Source organism: Geotrypetes seraphini, chromosome 15 (assembly GCF_902459505.1).
Source record: "Geotrypetes seraphini chromosome 15, aGeoSer1.1, whole genome shotgun sequence".
Lineage (NCBI taxonomy): Eukaryota > Metazoa > Chordata > Amphibia > Gymnophiona > Dermophiidae > Geotrypetes > Geotrypetes seraphini.
Genome location: NC_047098.1, coordinates 22,338,730 through 22,355,601, shown reverse-complemented (window position 1 = coordinate 22,355,601; position 16,872 = coordinate 22,338,730). Strand labels below are relative to the sequence as shown.

The 16,872-nt window shown below is 43.3% G+C and overlaps 1 protein-coding gene across 5 annotated transcripts in view; it reads left to right on the top strand.

Annotated features, from left to right (window-relative positions):
* Nucleotides 1-16,493, top strand: part of TTLL10 (tubulin tyrosine ligase like 10) — a 351,255-nt gene extending 334,762 nt beyond the window's left edge. For 4 of the 5 annotated variants that reach the window (XM_033921190.1, XM_033921191.1, XM_033921189.1 and 1 more), the window contains 2 exons: nucleotides 9,557-9,650; nucleotides 13,265-16,493. In XM_033921190.1, coding sequence (XP_033777081.1) covers nucleotides 9,557-9,650; nucleotides 13,265-13,920 — 750 coding nt within the window. In that variant the 3' untranslated portion in view covers nucleotides 13,921-16,493. The remainder of the gene's footprint in view (nucleotides 1-9,556; nucleotides 9,651-13,264) is intronic. The other variant, XM_033921192.1, reaches the window with a different exon arrangement.
* Nucleotides 16,494-16,872: the final 379 nt, after the last annotated feature.

The following is a 16,872-nucleotide window of genomic DNA, read 5'->3' as shown; positions in this document are numbered from 1 at the left end:
GAAATAGTGAGTGTTCTGGGGATGGGGGTTGTTGAAAAGGATTACAGCTGAAGAATGGGGGGGAGGGGGGGAAATGTAAAGGGTTTGCTGACAGCAAATGCCAGAATTTACAGGATGGTGATAAGACTGGGGCAGGGCGCGCTGCCTGAAGGAGCACAACAATGAGCAAAGGACAGCACTAGAAAAGAGAGTGCATGCACTTTTCTGTGTCTCCGCAGAGGATAATCTCATAAAAACAGAAGAATAGCCTTACTGGGTCAAACCAATGGTCCATCAAGCCCAGTAGCCCGTTCTCACGGTGGCCAATCCAGGTCCCTAGTACCTAGCCAAAAACCCAAAGAGTAGCAACATTCCAGCATCTCAAAGAATAGAAAGATTCGGGAACCCCAATGAGAGCAATATTCCAGAGCAGAGATTGTGATGTCATAATGCCTCATTCCACAGTGCCTCAGAGCCAATCTTACCTCATCAGTGATGTTACAATGGCTTGATTGTCCTATACTTGGCACACGTAAGAGCTTGAGAATAGCCATACTGGGTCAGACCAATGATCCATCAAGCCCAGTAACCCGTTTTCACAGTGGCCAATCCAGGTCACTAGTACCTGCCCAAAACCCAAGGAGTAGCAACATTCCATGCTACCGATCCAGGGTAAGCTGTGGCTTCCCCCATGTCTTTCTCAATAAAAGACTATGAACTTTTCCTCCAGGAAATTGTCCAAATCTTTCTTAAAACCAGCTACGCTATCTGCACTTACCACAACCTCTGGTAATGCGTTCTAGAACGTAACTACTTCTACTTTACAGAGAGGGTGGTGGATGCCTGGAATGCACTCCTCAGAGAGGTGTGGAGAGGAAAACAGTGACTGAGTTCAAAGAAATGTGGGATGAACACAGAGGATCTAGAATCAGAAAATAATATTAAATATTGAACTAAGGCCAGTATTGGGCAGACTTGCACGGTCTGTATGTGGCCGTTTGGGGGAGGATGGGCTGGAGAGGGCTTCAATGGCTGGGAGGGTGTAGATGGACTGGAGTAGGTTTTGACGGAGATTTCGGCAGTTGGAACCCAAGCACAGTACCGGGTAAAGCTTTGGATTCTTGTCCAGAAATAGCTAAGAAGAAAAAATTAAAAAATTTAAATTAAATCAGGTTGGGTAGACTGGATGGACCATTCGGGTCTTTATCTGCCGTCATCTACTATTCTCTGAGTAAAAAAATATTTCCTCCTATTGGTTTAAAAGTCTTTCCCTGTAACATCATCAAGTGTCCCCTAGTGTTTGTAATTTGTGACAGCTTGAAAAATTGATCCACATGTACCCATTCTACTCCACTCAGGATTTTGTAGACGTCAATCATATCTCCCCTCAGCCGCCTCTTTTCCAAGCTGAAGAGCTCTAACCTTTTTAGTCTTTCCTCTTACGAGAGGAGTTCCATCCCCTTTATCATCTTGGTCGCTCTTCTTGGTACCTGTGCACATACTAGGTGGAAGGATGTTTTTAGCCTAAGGTCTAGGGCGATTCATAATGGCCGATTCATTGCAGCTGTTTCATCGCTGAATCAGCCGCGATGAATCGTCTGACCTCTTGTGTACTCCATGTAACCAAGCTATACACCAATAGTAGGAGCACCCCCCTACAAACACACATCCCCTATGTACCTGACGTCTTGGGGGGCTATGCCCCCTCACACATCTACAAGAAGGAGCACCCCCACATCCCCTGCATAGCTGATATCTTGTGGGGGGTTATGCCCCTCATGTCCCCCCAAGTAGGAGCACCCCCCAACATCCCCCTCCAAGGTAGGAGTGTCTCCATACCTATAGAAAAATTCACCGGCACAAGCAGAATCTTCGACCCCCTGCTTGCACGGGCCTCATCTTCCCTCTGACATCATGTCCTGGTTCAGCGATTAGGAAGTGACATCAGATGGGAGCCAAGGTTGGCCGAGCAGAGGGTAGAAGATGTGCCAGTGAACCTTACAAGAAGTATGCAGGGGAACAGAGAGGAGGAGGGACACTGGCGGGGGTGTGGTGGGGGGGTGTCAGAGAGGTGAGGAGGCATCAGTAGGAGGGGAGGTGGGGTGGAGAGGAGGAGAGGCATTGGGGGAGGGGTAGACAGAGAAGAGGAGAGGCACCAGGGTGATTCATCACGGTTCATCACAGAGAGGACGATTCATCATGGCTGTGTTGAAATGTCCTGCGATGAAACAGCTGCAATGAATTGGCCCATTTTGCCTCAGGACTTAGTGCTGTGTGCATTATTATTTAATGTATACTTATGGTCTCTGTGTGATGTCATATGGTCAGATAATGTGTATTATCAGGTCTATGCAGACTTAAAGTTATCTGTCTTTTGCTACTGATAGTGAGAGTCTAATCATATATGGTGGTTGATTGCTTCTAGGCCACAATATAATGGCTCACAAAACATGGTCTGTCTGTGAATTACAGTAAGATGGAAGTATTTTTTGTTGTCTGATATTTTGGAGTTTTTTCACAGCTCTTTTGACCTAGATTGAAAACCGCTTTGACTTTAAAAATTGTGGTATAGCAAGTGCTCAGAAATAAAAAAATATATATATTGTTTGACTCTTGAGATCCGTCCTTTATTGCAACAGTATTTCTAAATAATGGGCAAAGTGAAAACTGATAGTCAAACCAGAAATTCAATTCCTCGGGGTGACCTTGGTTACAAAGATGAGCTTGTATGCATATATTAATGCAGTGACAAGGACAGTGTTCCATAAGAAAGGTAGTGTACCATCTGAAGCCACCGTCAACAGGCAAAGGGTTTCATAGTGCAGCCTTGTTTAGATTGCTGTGCTATCCAGGGATGGCTCAAGGGACTGAGCCAACTTTTGCATTGAGCCACCACTGCGTTGAGATATCTCACTCCTCCCCCCCACCTCCACCCACATCCCTGTGATCCAGTATCTCCCCTCTCTCTCTCCTGCCAAAGGGCGCCAAAATTCCAGTCCAGTAGCCTATCCCTCTAGAAATTTGAAAGTAGACCAGACTGGATTTTTGACACCCTTTATCACCGGCACCCTGAGCCGGGGCTTTACCTGGTAATATCTATCAGGGTTTGTCTGCTGTTTCTATCACAAAAGCCTTTCAAGAGGGCCTGGGTTAGGCACGTAGGATCTCTTGGAGAGAGAAACCAAACCCAAACCAAAATCTTATACTTCCACACAGCCCAACAGACAGCACCGACAAGCATCATTCTCCGTTCGGGCCACTCCCTAGCTGTTGATAAAACCTCCAAAATCCTAGGCTGCATTCTTGATTCCACACTAACCATGGAAGCTCAAATCTCTAATATTCAGAAAAAGTCCCTCTTCACCATGAAGCAACTAAGACTCATCAATCTTACTTTCATCAACATCACTTTGCTCTGGTTGTGCAATTGATGATCCTACCACATCTGGACTACTGTAACTCTGCCTACTTCGGAATCAATAGCACACTGATCCATAAAATGCAACTCATACAAAACACAGCTGTAAAACTAATTTTCAAACTGAAAAAATACGACTTGATATCAGCCTTCATCAGACCATCATAGCACCATTTATGTCTTATACCACCATATATTATAAAAAGCAGTCTTGTGACTAATATCTTTAAGAACTACACTGGTTACCCATCCCATCACAAATAAAATTTAAAATTTCATGCATCTTATACCAAATAATTCACGGAAACTCAGTGGTTCCACTCATCCAACTCTTCTCAAAGGTATGGTCTACCTCCCACAGAACCCTTAACAGGATACTACTAAACCTTCCCTTCAACAAAGAATCTCCAACACAAGCGAATCTTTCACTCCATGCTTACCTTCCTAGGAGTGAAAACCTGGAATGACCTCACTGAAACGACCAGAACAGAACCCAACTACACCACATTCCAGAAAAAAACTGAAAACAAATTTCTTTGATACTTGAACTTCTCAGATCTCCCCCTGCCCAAATATTCCCCCTTTTTCTCCTCCCCTTTTTCCTTTCCTCTCTCTTCTCTTTATAAGTCGCCTTGACCTTGTCTAGGTATGTGCGACACAGAAATAGAAGATTAGATTAGAAAGAGATAATGGTTACTGCGAATGGGCAGACTAGATGGGCCATTTGGCCTTTATCTGCCATCATGTTACAATGTTTTTATATCACTACGTATATGTCACAATATTGTGAATTTTATAATATTCATTAAAATGTTCTTTTAAATAGTGCTCAGACCCACAACCATCAGTGTTTGAGTGTATAAACAAAACTCAGGCTGCCATCAGACCATCATAGCACCATTTATGTCTTATACCACCATATATTATAAAAAGCAGTCTTGTGACTAATATCTTTAAGAACTTATCTTTTTTGGTGGTAATGTCACATAGGATGGTCACGTGACAGGCAGTGCAGTGTTATAAAGTGTTCATGCTTTCTTTAAAGTAGCTCCTGTTTCTATAACCATAAGGCTCTATGACCTCACAATGCAGGTGTAACGAGCCTTAGCCTATAGGAAGAGGAGATGGAAATGTTAAGAGCCTTAGCCAATAGGGAGAGGAGGAGATAGTGGATGCTGATGATGGGCAGTTTGGCCTTTATCTGCCATCATGGTACAACGTTTCTATAACCATAAAGCTCTATGACCTCACAATGCAGGTGTAAAGAGCCTTAGCCAATAGAGAGAGGAGGCGATAGTGGATGCTGCAGATGGGCAGACTAGATGGGCCAGTTGGCCTTTATCTGCCATCATGTTTCTATGTTCTATGTTTCAGTTTGCACAAAATGCAGCCACAAGATTTCTGTTGAAGCAATCTTGATTTGCACATGCGACTTCCAATGCTGGTGCAATTCCAATATTCCATTGGCTTCCCGTGGAGGTTAGCATTAGAGACAAGGTCCTACTTGGGATATTTAAAGTAATGCCCAATTTGACTCCTATTTATCTGTCTATACTTTTGCATGCTCACGTCAGTCAGCTGATAAGGTCAGGTTTGTTTTACTACCTGTAGGCAGGGCCAGATTTTCCTATAGGCTAACTAGGCTTCAGCCCAGGGCCTCAAGATCAAGAGGGGCCTACATTCAAACTGTTAGCAAAATTAAAATTACACTATTCTAAAAACAGTGAACATTAATACACTGAACTGAAAATAAGGAGAAATTCTACGCTTCGGGATCGGAACCGGCTCCGGCCGCAACGGGGCGCCGACTCGGCTTCTACATTTCTTTTTCTCACCCTGGGAGGAGGATCAGGGAGGGAAAGACGTCAGTCCGGAAACAGCTGGGCAAAGCCCAGCCCCGCGGGGAGAGAGGCAAAACGTGGATCCGTCAGGACAGGGGGGCCCAGACTGGCATCGGGGGGGGGGGGGGTTTCAGTTGAAGGGGGATGGGAGGCAGGCGGGCATCGGAGGGGGGGTGAAGTGAGGAAGGACGCACTGTGGGCACTATGGACATAGGAAGGGGCAATGTTGTGTGTTATGTTTGATTAGTTATTGTTACAAGTACTATATATGGTGCTGAGAATCAATGTCCAAATAAGTGTTCTCGACTTTTTTTTTTTTTATTATCCGTGTCTCATTTTTTATAAAGGTTAATACCAATAACAACATGTTTCATTTAACATATTGATATATATCACAGTAATGATGTATTTTATTATCTCTCATGTAATTTACAAACTTAAAAATGGGAGGTGAAAGGGCCTCATAAGTGGAATAGCCTAGGGCCTCATTTCATCTAAATCCGGCCCTGCCTGTAGGTGTTGGTCATGCCACCTGATCTAGTGTCCTCACTTCATGTTCCCAACCTATGGAATGTGCTACCCAAGATATGTGTGCTGCACCAGATGTTTGGGTTTTCAAAAAGGCCTAAACTAAAGGCAGAAGGTGAACAGAGGAGATGACATGCATGGAGCTGTAAGAGGAGGTAGTGCTGCTCGGAGATATTGGAGCTCCATCGCCGAAAGGGACATCAGAAGAGCCCCCTCTACTGCAGATAAAAAATCACCTGTCTGGTGCAGATTCCCTGGACATGAGAAGATGAGAGGTCGTGTTCAAAGCTGGGAAGGGGCTACCCTCAGAGGAAGTATTGCTGCTCAGAGCCATTGGTGATTCGATGCCAGGAGGGGCATCAGATGTTCACTCCTATACGCAAATAAAATCAGCTGTCTGCTGCAGAGTCCCCACAGGCTAGCAGAGGGAGAGGCACACTGTGATGCCTAGACCACTGCCTATGGGTGCGCATAAGAACATAAGAATTGCCACTGCTGGGTCAGACCACTGGTCCGTCGTGCCCAGCAGTCCGCTCCCGACGCGAATGACTGACGGCCTGTTTTACAAAGCCGCGCTAGCGGCTGCAGCTCGGTAACGGCCCCAAAAGCCCATAGAGATTTAAAGGGCTTCGGGGCTGTTGCCACGCGGCTTTGTAAATCAGGCCCTTATATACGGATAAGTGATTTGCACTATATTTTATGAGTAACCATTATGAAGTAGTAAAGAAAAAAAAAAATAAAGAAAAAAGAAAACACGGCTTGTATGAAAATCTTATAATTCGATCAAGTTTCAAGTTTCAAGTTTATTGATTTTTGATATCCCGATCATAAAACAAATATCTGACCGGTTATCAATTAAAAAAAATTTTAAATAGGAGAGTAAGAACTAGTTATTGGTGTGTTAGAAAAATTAACGAAAACATATTAGACATATACTGACAAACATGACCGTGAGGGAAAATGGGAAGGAAGGAAAAAGTTACATAATATTAGAGGAAATGAGATAGAGGGAAGGGATAGGACATGAAGGACAAGGGTGCAAGGTATAAATGATATGCGCAGAAATGAAGGAGATCTTTTGGGAAAAGGATGAGTAAGTAAGTGGATATAAAAGATTAGGATTTGTTAAAGGCATCCTTGAATAGGAAAGTTTTAAGATTAGTTTTAAATTTAGGTAAATGAATTTCATCCCGAAGAAATTGAGGGAGCGAATTCCATAATGTAGGGGCTGTTATAGCAAAATTTGTTTTCCTTGTATAGTAAGATTCTTTAGGGAGGGAATGAAAAGGAGTTTTTGGTCAGTAGATCGTAAGGTACGGGGAGAACTTTGGGGTATTAGTAATTTGTCCAGAAATAAGGGCAGATGTGAAAGTTTGATTTTAAAAGAGAGCAGTAAAATTTTATAAGTTATACGGTGTGTAACAGGGAGCCAATGAGCCTCCTTAAGGAGCGGGGTAACGTGTTCGAATTTGCCTGTTTGGTAAATGAGTTTGATTGCGGTATTTTGTATAATCTGCAAACGGCGGATTTCTTTTTGGGGTAGTCCATTTAATAATGAATTGCAGTAGAGGCTGGCTATATGGCTGAGCATATAGAGGACTCAAGATAGCCTACTGAGGATCCATTATTAATTAAAAAAAATATTCATGAGATGGTATAAAAGAGGGAATGACTATTGTTGAATGATACGGGTTATATTCTATAACATATGTGCCAATACCATATAGCACATAAGTGTGAGAATGATGTAAACATGGGCAGCATATGGGCATATCTCCGAAATACTTGCATAGCTTATAGAATACTGTGCTATATTCACTTCCTGGGGAGTGCGTGGTGCAGTGGTTGTGGGTTCAAATCCCGCCCTGCTCCTTGTGACTCTGGGCAAGTCGCTTAATCCCCCATTGCCCCAGGTATGTTAGATAGAGCGCGAGTCCATTGGGACAGATAGGGAAAAATGCTTGAGTACCTGAATAATTTGTAATCCGCTCAGAATTGTAGGATATGCGGAATATAAATTAATTTAAAAAAAAAAAAAAATCTATAAAGTCAGGCGCCTAACTTAATTGTTTAATAGACTTAATTGGCACTGATAACTGACAATTAGCACCTCGTAATTGATGTAAATTACACTTAACTGGATGTTAGGCACCTAACTTGGTAGGCGCATACCACTTTCACGTAGGCACCTAGTCTGAGGCGCCTACCACAAAGTAGGCATGGTGAGGGGCCAGATTGTGGGCATGTTTTGGACTTGGGCACCAGTAGGCGCCGAACTTAGACATGGGTATTAGGCTAAGAAATCCCTGGCATAAATATGATGCGCCTAAAAGTTAGGATGCCTAGCGACACCTAAGGCCGCTTAGGGGGCACCTAGCACCGCAGTAGTTGATGCCTACTTTTGTAGGCACCATATATAGAATTGGGACCATCAGGCGCAATTAAGCGCCATTCACATTGCATGACTATGGCTGCTTAACTTTAAGTACATCAATACCTACTTCTAGTATTCTATAACAGACCATTGGTGCCAAAAAACCAATATATAATTGGCATGAAACCAGTGGTGTATTAAAGCAGGGGGGGAGGGGGGACCGCCCCAGGCGCCATCTTGTACGGGGCACCGGCACCTCTCCAGCCCCTCCCCGCTCTTTCCCGCTCCTCCCCCACTGTGCGCGCACCTTCCCTTCCCCCCACTGTACCTCTCGCTCTTTCGCCGGCGCAAGCAGCCCCTCCAGCCTGCTGCTCATGCTGTCCTCGGCGCTCCCCTCTGACGTTATATCCAGATCCTGCGACTAGGAAATGCCGGCACGGGCAGCAAATTGGAGATGCTGCTCACGCCAGGGAAGCTAAACAGAGACAGGGGAAGGGAAGGGCCACGTGTGCAGCAGAGGGGATGGGGAAGAAGCAGGGGGGGGGGGGTTTGCCTCCGTCCCTCGCTATGCCAGTGCATGAAACCCATGGCATTGGGGCATGAAGCGCATGGCAGCAGTTTATAGAATTGCCAATGTAATGCCTGTCTTTCTTAGGCATATCAAAACTATATCTTCATGCATGCAGTGGACAAGATCTTGCATGGCATTCTTCCTCCTCTAATTCCACTATCTTGGAATTCTGCGAGACCTGACGCTACCAGATCCATCCAAAAACTTAAACTATCTTTCCCCTCGCTAAAAGGCGTTATCTATGCTGGAAAATTAGGGAAATCTCTTTTCTTCAAAATCACCGAGCTTTGGAATAACCTTCCTACCCAGCTGCGGAATCTGGGCTCCTTCCAATTATTCCGAAAACATCTGAAAACTTGGCTATTCTCAAAAATGTAAATCTTGCCACCCTCTTTATAAATCACTAACTCTTATTATGTTTTTCCTTCCTTATATTAAAGCTCCTGTAAACTGTGCCAAGCTCCATCTCTATGGAGAGGATGCGGTATATAAACTTAAGGTTTAATTTAGTTTAGGGCCTTTTTTTACAAAGCCGCACTAGTGGCTGCCGTGCGGCAACAGCCCCGAAGCCCTTTAAATCTCTATGGGCTTCGGGGCCATTACTGTGCGGCTTTGTAAAACAGGCCCAGGTCTAGTAAGGTCACTCGTATGCTTGATTTCATAGACTCATCCGATGACCCCCTCCAAGAGGAACATTCAATTACAGAGACCTCATTCCAGCAGACTTACAGTGTTGATTATATTCTGCAGAGGAGGTCCAAATCTGTCTCTTAAAAGCCTCCGATGTTTTCTGTGCCCTGTTCTCAGCTGCTTGCTAGCTTTTTGTAAACAATTGTGTTTTGCAGGTGTGGGTTCTGGAAATGAACAGTAATCCAGCATTGCATACAAACTGCCAGGTGCTGAAGAATATTATCCCTTCTGTGGTCAATGAAACCTTGGGTGAGAACCTTTTACCAGCTTAACAGCATGGCTTGCAGAAATAGTGCACGCCGGTTAATTGAAGTATGGACTAATCCAGATCCAGCTCGCAGAGCAGTCATTTTGGGGACATTTATTTATTTAAAAATTTATATACCGCATACAACTATGTGGTTTCCATATCACATACATAAAATCTTGTTTCCCTACAATTATCACTTATAACATAGGCATGTCCAAATAATATCATTAATTGTCTTAGGGATAGAGCGCAGACATGAAAACTGCCAATCAAGTGGAGAAGGCTTCATCTAAGGCAAGGCAGATATTGGGTTGTATCAATAGAAGTTTCGTCAGCCGAAAGCCTGAAGTCATAATGCCGTTGTACAGGCCCCATGGTGAGACCTCATCTGGAGTACTGTGTGCAATTCTGGAGGCCACATTACAGTAAAGATGTGCGCAGAATTGAATCGGTTCAGCGGACGGCCACCAGGATGATCTCGGGGCTCAAGGGTCTCTGGTACGAAGAGAGACTGAGCAAATTGCAGCTCTACACTCTCGAGGAACGTAGGGAGAGGGGAGACATGATCGAAACATTTAAGTACCTCACGGGACGTGTCGAAGTGGAAGATGATATTTTCTTTCTCAAGGGACCCTCGGCCACAAGAGGGCACCCGCTCAAACTCAGGGGCGGAAAATTTCATGGCGACACCAGAAAGTATTTCTTCACAGAGAGAGTGGTTGATCATTGGAACAAGCTTCCAGTGCAGGTGATCGAGGCAGACAGCGTGCCAGACTTTAAGAATAAATGGGATACCCATGTGGGATCCCTACGAGGGTCAAGATAAGGAAATTGGGTCATTAGGGCATAGACAGGGGGTGGGCAAGCAGAGTGGGCAGACTTGATGGGCTGTAGCCCTTTTCTGCCGTCATCTTCTATGTTTCTATGTAAATTCAATCAGTTCAGAAATGCAAGCAAGCATTAAATCATACATTGCTGTCAAAAAAATTCTAAAAGGCGATTATCAACCGAAATATACCTTAGCATAAGAAGGCGTTGGCAAATAATTGAGTTTTCAGTATTTTCTTAAAATTCGTCCTCCCCACACAAAACCGCAGGATACCAGGCAAGGCATTCCACAGTTCTACGCCAGCCACAGATATCATTGATGCTCCGATCCTAGCATGCCTAGTCGACATTCTACCCTCCAAACTTAATTATCTAAAGTCATTTCAGGCACATCTTATAGAATTCTGACTTGAGTGGAGTTTGGGCAGTGGTTGTAAGTGCTCGTAAAATATACCAAGTGATATTCAGAGCAATTTAACTGGGTGGAAACGTCTGCCAGCCGGTTAAGTCACAGATCTGTGGCTACCTGGTCATTTTCAACACCACTTAATCAGTTATTGCCGCTGAAAATGACCAGTTAGCAGCGAGTTTAAAAATGGCTAACTCATGGGCATTCTGAGGACAAAGTCAGGTTAATAGTCACTATTCAGCCCCTCATTACACAAGTAAATTGCTTAATAACAGCCCTTTCTTTAAGCAGTTTAACTTATACAGTGAAGTGCTGAATATTGACTGGCTCATCTCCCCTCCCCCCCTGGATATTCAATGCCAAAGCTTGAACAGGCATTGACTATCTGAAAATGAGATCAGCAGTGGACAGCTGCTATATATCATAAGAACATAAGAATAGCTTTACGGGATCAGATCAATGGTCCATCTAGCCCAAGGATCTCAAAGTCCCTCCTTGAGGGCCGCAATCCAGTCGGGTTTTTACGATTTCTCCAATGAATATGCATTGAAAGCAGTGCATGCGCATAGATCTCATGCATATTCATTGGGGAAATCCTTAAAACCCGACTGGATTGCGGCCCTCAAGGAGGGGCTTTGAGACCCCTGATCTAGCCCAATATCCCGTCTTCACGGAGGCCAATCCAAGTCACAACTACCTGGCAAAAACCTAAATAGTAGCAGCATTCCATGCCATCCATTCAGGGCAAGCAGTGGCTTCTCCCATGTCTGTTTCAACAGCAGTTTATGCACTTTTCCTCCAGGAACTTGTCCAAACCTTTTTTTTAAACCAGCTACATTAACTGTTCTTACCGGGAAGGGGGGTGGGTGATAGTAATTTATATGTGTAAATAGTCAAAGCAAAGACATTTACACTTCCTCTCAAGCAGGGGAAAATGTCTGTGCCTGTAATGTAGGTGCAATTTTGACCACTTAATTTTAGTAATGTATAAAGAAACAAAGTTATGTTGTAATATAGGACCTTATTTTAAAAGCTCTATTCACGTTGTGGGACAGCCATTTTACATGAACATCTAAATCCCCCCCCCCCCCCCAGGTTGGCTTCTTAGCTGGCTTATCTTAACTGAGGGACCGCGCGCCTATGTCGGGCGGGAAGGCACTCGCGCATGTGCGGTGCGGGCTAGCCAGTACTTTCTAAGTTCTTAGAGTGCAATTCACTCTAAAGTGTCCGTACCGGGGCTCCGTCAGTGAATGTCAGTAACAAAAATCTCATGCACGAATACAGGATGTCCAGGGCAGTACATGGAGAGACCTCCCAGGAAAGGGACCTGGGAGTTCTGATCGACAAGTCGATGAAGCCGTCCACGCAATGTGTGGCAGTGGCGAAAAGGGCGAACAGAATGCTAGGAATGATAAAGAAGGGGATCACGAACAGATCGGAGAAGATTATCATTCTGCTGTACCGGGCCATGGTGCGCCCTCACCTGGAGTACTGCGTACAGTACTGGTTGCTGTACATGAAGAAGGACACGGTACTACTCGAAAGGGTCCAAAGAAGAACAACTAGATGGTTAAGGGGTTGGAGGAGCTGCCGTACAGTGAAAGATTAGAGAAACTCGGCCTCTTCTCCCTCGAACAGAGGAGATTGAGAGGGGACATGATCGAAACATTCAAAGTACTGAAGGGGATAGACTTAGTAGATAAGGACAGGTTGTTCACCCTCTCCAAGGTTGGGAGAACGAGAGGGCACTCTCTAAAGTTGAAAGGATAGATTCCGTACAAACGTAAAGAAGTTCTTCTTCACCAGAGGGTGGTAGAAAACTGGAACGCTCTTCCGGAGTCTGTCATAGGGGAAAACACCCTTCAGGGATTCAAGACAAAGTTAGACAAGTTCCTGCTGAACAAGGACGTACGCTGGTAGGGCTAGTCTCAGGGTGCTGGTCTTTGACCAAAGGGCCGCTGCTGGTCTGACCCAGCAGCGGCATTTCTTATGTTCACCCATCAGTGAGAATATCTGCCTGCTGTCCCTGGATAACACCTGTTACGGTAAATAACTGTGCTTTATGGATGGCTAATTTCATGGTAAAGCTGTGTGCTGAGCTGCATGTACTGCAAAGCTTTCTGCATTAGCCCCAACGCTTGCAAAGTTCAATGCAAGCTGCATTATTCAATTTGCATAATAATAATAATAATATTCTTTGCAAGCATTTTTATACTTGTGTTATGATAAACTAATGTACATTACAGTAAAATGATGCACCATTTAGGATGAATTAAGAGGCAAATAGCATATGTTATCCCCTTACTACACATTAGGCTATCTCCCCAAATTATGACAAAATAGTCTGGATCACTTTATACTGTTTTTATATTCCAGATTTGTCCCTGGAGATCTTCTACAAAAGCCTGAAGGGCCAGCGGGTCTTGCCACTAGGTACACAAAGAAGTTTCGTACTGCTTTATAATGGGGATTTTCCAGATCAAGGCTTCAAATTAACACGAGTTAAACCATCTGCGACTGCTCCCAAGATTCAAAGATCTTCAAAGCCTGAGGGTGACGCAGAACAGGTGCAGAAGGCTTCCAAGGGGTTGGACAAGCTACAGAAGACAACTGTCACCTCCACAAAGAACAGTAGTGTTACTATGCCCACCCTAAGCAAGTTTCTCCAGAAACGCATCCTATCACTTCCCTATGCCCAATTTTACGAGCTCAGAAGCGGTGCTGAGCTCAGAGCTGGTTCTGCAAAATTGAAAGGCAGGAATGAGCAACCAGTCCGCAGCCCAGGTGTTCCTAAACAGAAGGCACTTGCTGAACAGCCGAGTGTGACAGAACTCTGCAAGGCCAAGGGTTGTCATGCTATCACTGTGCCTCTGTTAATTGAGCAAGTCATCCCTATCCCTCAGCATCTAAGAATGCAGGGAAGCAAATCACAGTTGACCAGAAAAAGCTACCATGCCCCATCCATTCTCACCAATCAAGACTTAACCCCTACCGCTCCAGTCCAAACTCTCAGGTGGCCGGTCATCCTCTGAGCCCAGTGCCAGTCAGCACAGCATAACCAAGACCCAGTGCCATGCTGCGGGAACGGTGGCGACCCACGAGGAAGCATGTGCAGCCGATTGCATTAGTGCAAACGCTGTAACAGCTGAGGAGACAGAGCCTGTGTTGCACTGTGTAGGCCACAGTCATCCTGAAAGCTTTTCTTAAATCAATGTTCTATGAGGGCCAAAATAGAGTCCCCGACCACATCAGTCAAATGTTGTAGTGGTTTCATGGGATCACACAGCACCACCAGTAGCACCTATATGCACCTGTTATGCACAAAAGAATTACTTAGCCACATTCTTCTGATTGCACATGTAGGTTGCGGCAGCCTGGATGAAGGACACCTCCCAGATGCAGAAAGGAGAAGAGGATAATTTTTCCAGATAATCATTGTACGTGCTACACTGTACATTGTAAATGAACCCATGCTGCTGTCGGTGAGGCGTCTGTTCACGAAGACACCGTGGTGATGTATTTCAGCACACGAGTAAAGACCCCTCAGCAAGACCAGTCCTCTGCCATCATTATTCCAGATATACTTTACAGATATAATCATGTATTCTTTTATATTTTAGGTTGGGGTGCTTTATTAATCTAAACTATGGCCATATACAATTTAAAAAAAAAAAATAATAATCACATATATGACATATTCAATATAAAAATAGCTTTTTATATGTTACACTAAAAAGAAGAATATTTCTTTTTCTCTCTAGTTCAAGAATCCAATGTCCTTGCTTTGCTTTCATAAGTCCAACGTTTCTGGGGAAGAGCTCCACATGAATTAAAAAAAAAAAACCAAACCAAAAACCAAAACAAGGAAACAAACAAGATCCAGAAAAGTGGGGACGGAGCATTGCACATCAACCGGGGACTACTTCACAGAATTAAGTCTCAATGCCGAAGGAATTCTTCCAATATACTTTATTGATGTAAATAAAAAAAGTCTGCCTCAGGGGTACATGTATTGTCGAGTAGGTAATCGTCTTGAAGCTTTTTTGGAAGAAATCGCTTGCCCCACCCCCTACCCTCCCTTTACTATAGAGGTTTCTACCATGGCCTAGAACGCTAAATTCTCTGATGCTGTTCCGACGCTCATAGGATTCCTATGAGGTCGGACCATTTAGCACCCCGGGCTGCGGTTGAAACCTCTACCATGGCTTAGTAAAAGAGGGCCCTGATTATTGCATAAACTCATTTTTTGATGCAATAATGAAGTGATGCCTTCCAAAAAGCTTCAAGGTGATTACCTACTTGACAATATACTGTATGCACCCACGTTAATAGTGAGAGACGGGGTATACAAATGATAAGCATAAAAAATGTTTATGCATGTAAACAATTTTTAATTGACTTCCAAGCGTTATGATAACAAATAAACTTGTGTTATCAATCTCTAATATCTATTTTCACCTGTGTTTTAATACATATTGTTCTTATTTCCTCTTTGAGTGATTTAAACTTGTGGTGGGCATATCTTAACTTTACAGACGTCAATCTTTGGAACCTCTTATAATATATATATCAAGTTCCCATCTTGTGTGTCTTTATAATCATTTATGCCCACCACCACCTACCAATTGATATTTTTAATTTATGTTTTTAATTTATATTGTTATGTGTGCCATTTATCAATTAATAATATTACCCATAAACATGATTCCTAAAAACCCTATAAATTATGTAGCAATCAATTTATCAATTATTATTATTGAAAGGCAACACTTATGTTTAAACTTGGTGGGTCATCTGTAATATATGTACCCAAGGCAGGCTTTTTGAGCCGAAATATGGACCATGTCACAACTCATTTTTTTGATGCACTAATCAAATGATTTATTCCAAAAAGCTTCACGGTGATTACCTACTCGACAATATATGTACCCCTGGGGGGAGAGCTGCAATACCCCTGAGGCAGGCTTTGTGAGCCGAAACCCAGACAATGTTGGGTCTATTTACATCACTAAAGTATATTTGGAAGAATTCCTTCGGCATTGAGCTTAATTCTGTGAAGTAATCCTCGGTTGATGTGCACTGCTCCATCCCCACTTTTCTGGATGTTTTCTGGGGGGAGAGCTGCAATACCCATAGGGCTTATCAGTTTTGCTTCCTCTTCTTTATCACAAGGATTTAACTTCCTGCAGCTTATGGAAAGGAAAATAATTTTCATAAAAATAACTGTAAGAAAAAATCCAACCAATCCTTAGATTGTGTACAGAATTTTTTTTTTCCATAGATTAGTTTCCAGAAGTTGCAGGCTGCTTCAAGCGTACAGGCTTTTTGCACGTTCTCTTCAAAACTTTACTGAAAAGTTAGCCTGGCTCGTGCTTTGAAGAGGGCGCTGCAAAAATCCTGCATTACACGTAGATCTCAGCAGGGCCCTTCAGTGTTCTCACACCTCAGTTCAGCCTTTCTGAAGTTCACATGCCACATGTTACATTCTTTGGAGAAAATATTTGATTGATTTTATTTTTGTTATCCACAACCAGTTGCTGTGTAGTCAATGTGTGCCTACTGTACAATCCGTCTAATTATAATAAAGTTATTTCTTCTATTTGCATAGCTCCTGAATTTTATTTACCGTTTGAATGTTTATGCACCAGAACACAGGCTATGCCACCAACATTTAACAGTAGCAGAACAAATGAACTTAGTGGTACAAAAATGCTTTTTTATATTGTGGAAATTAAGAACCGTAAAAAAAATATTTTGATCCTTTATCATTCAGACTATTGGTGCAGGCATTAGTTTTATCTATTTTAGACTATTGTAACATCATCTATTTAGGAGCACCCCAAAAAATTCTAAGGAAATTAAGGATAATTCAGAATACAGCTGTTCGATTGATTTTTGGTTTAAAAAAGAATGACCATATTAGTCCATATTATCGTTTACTTCATCGGCTGCCTCTGGAGGCAAGAGTATTATTCAAATTTTCC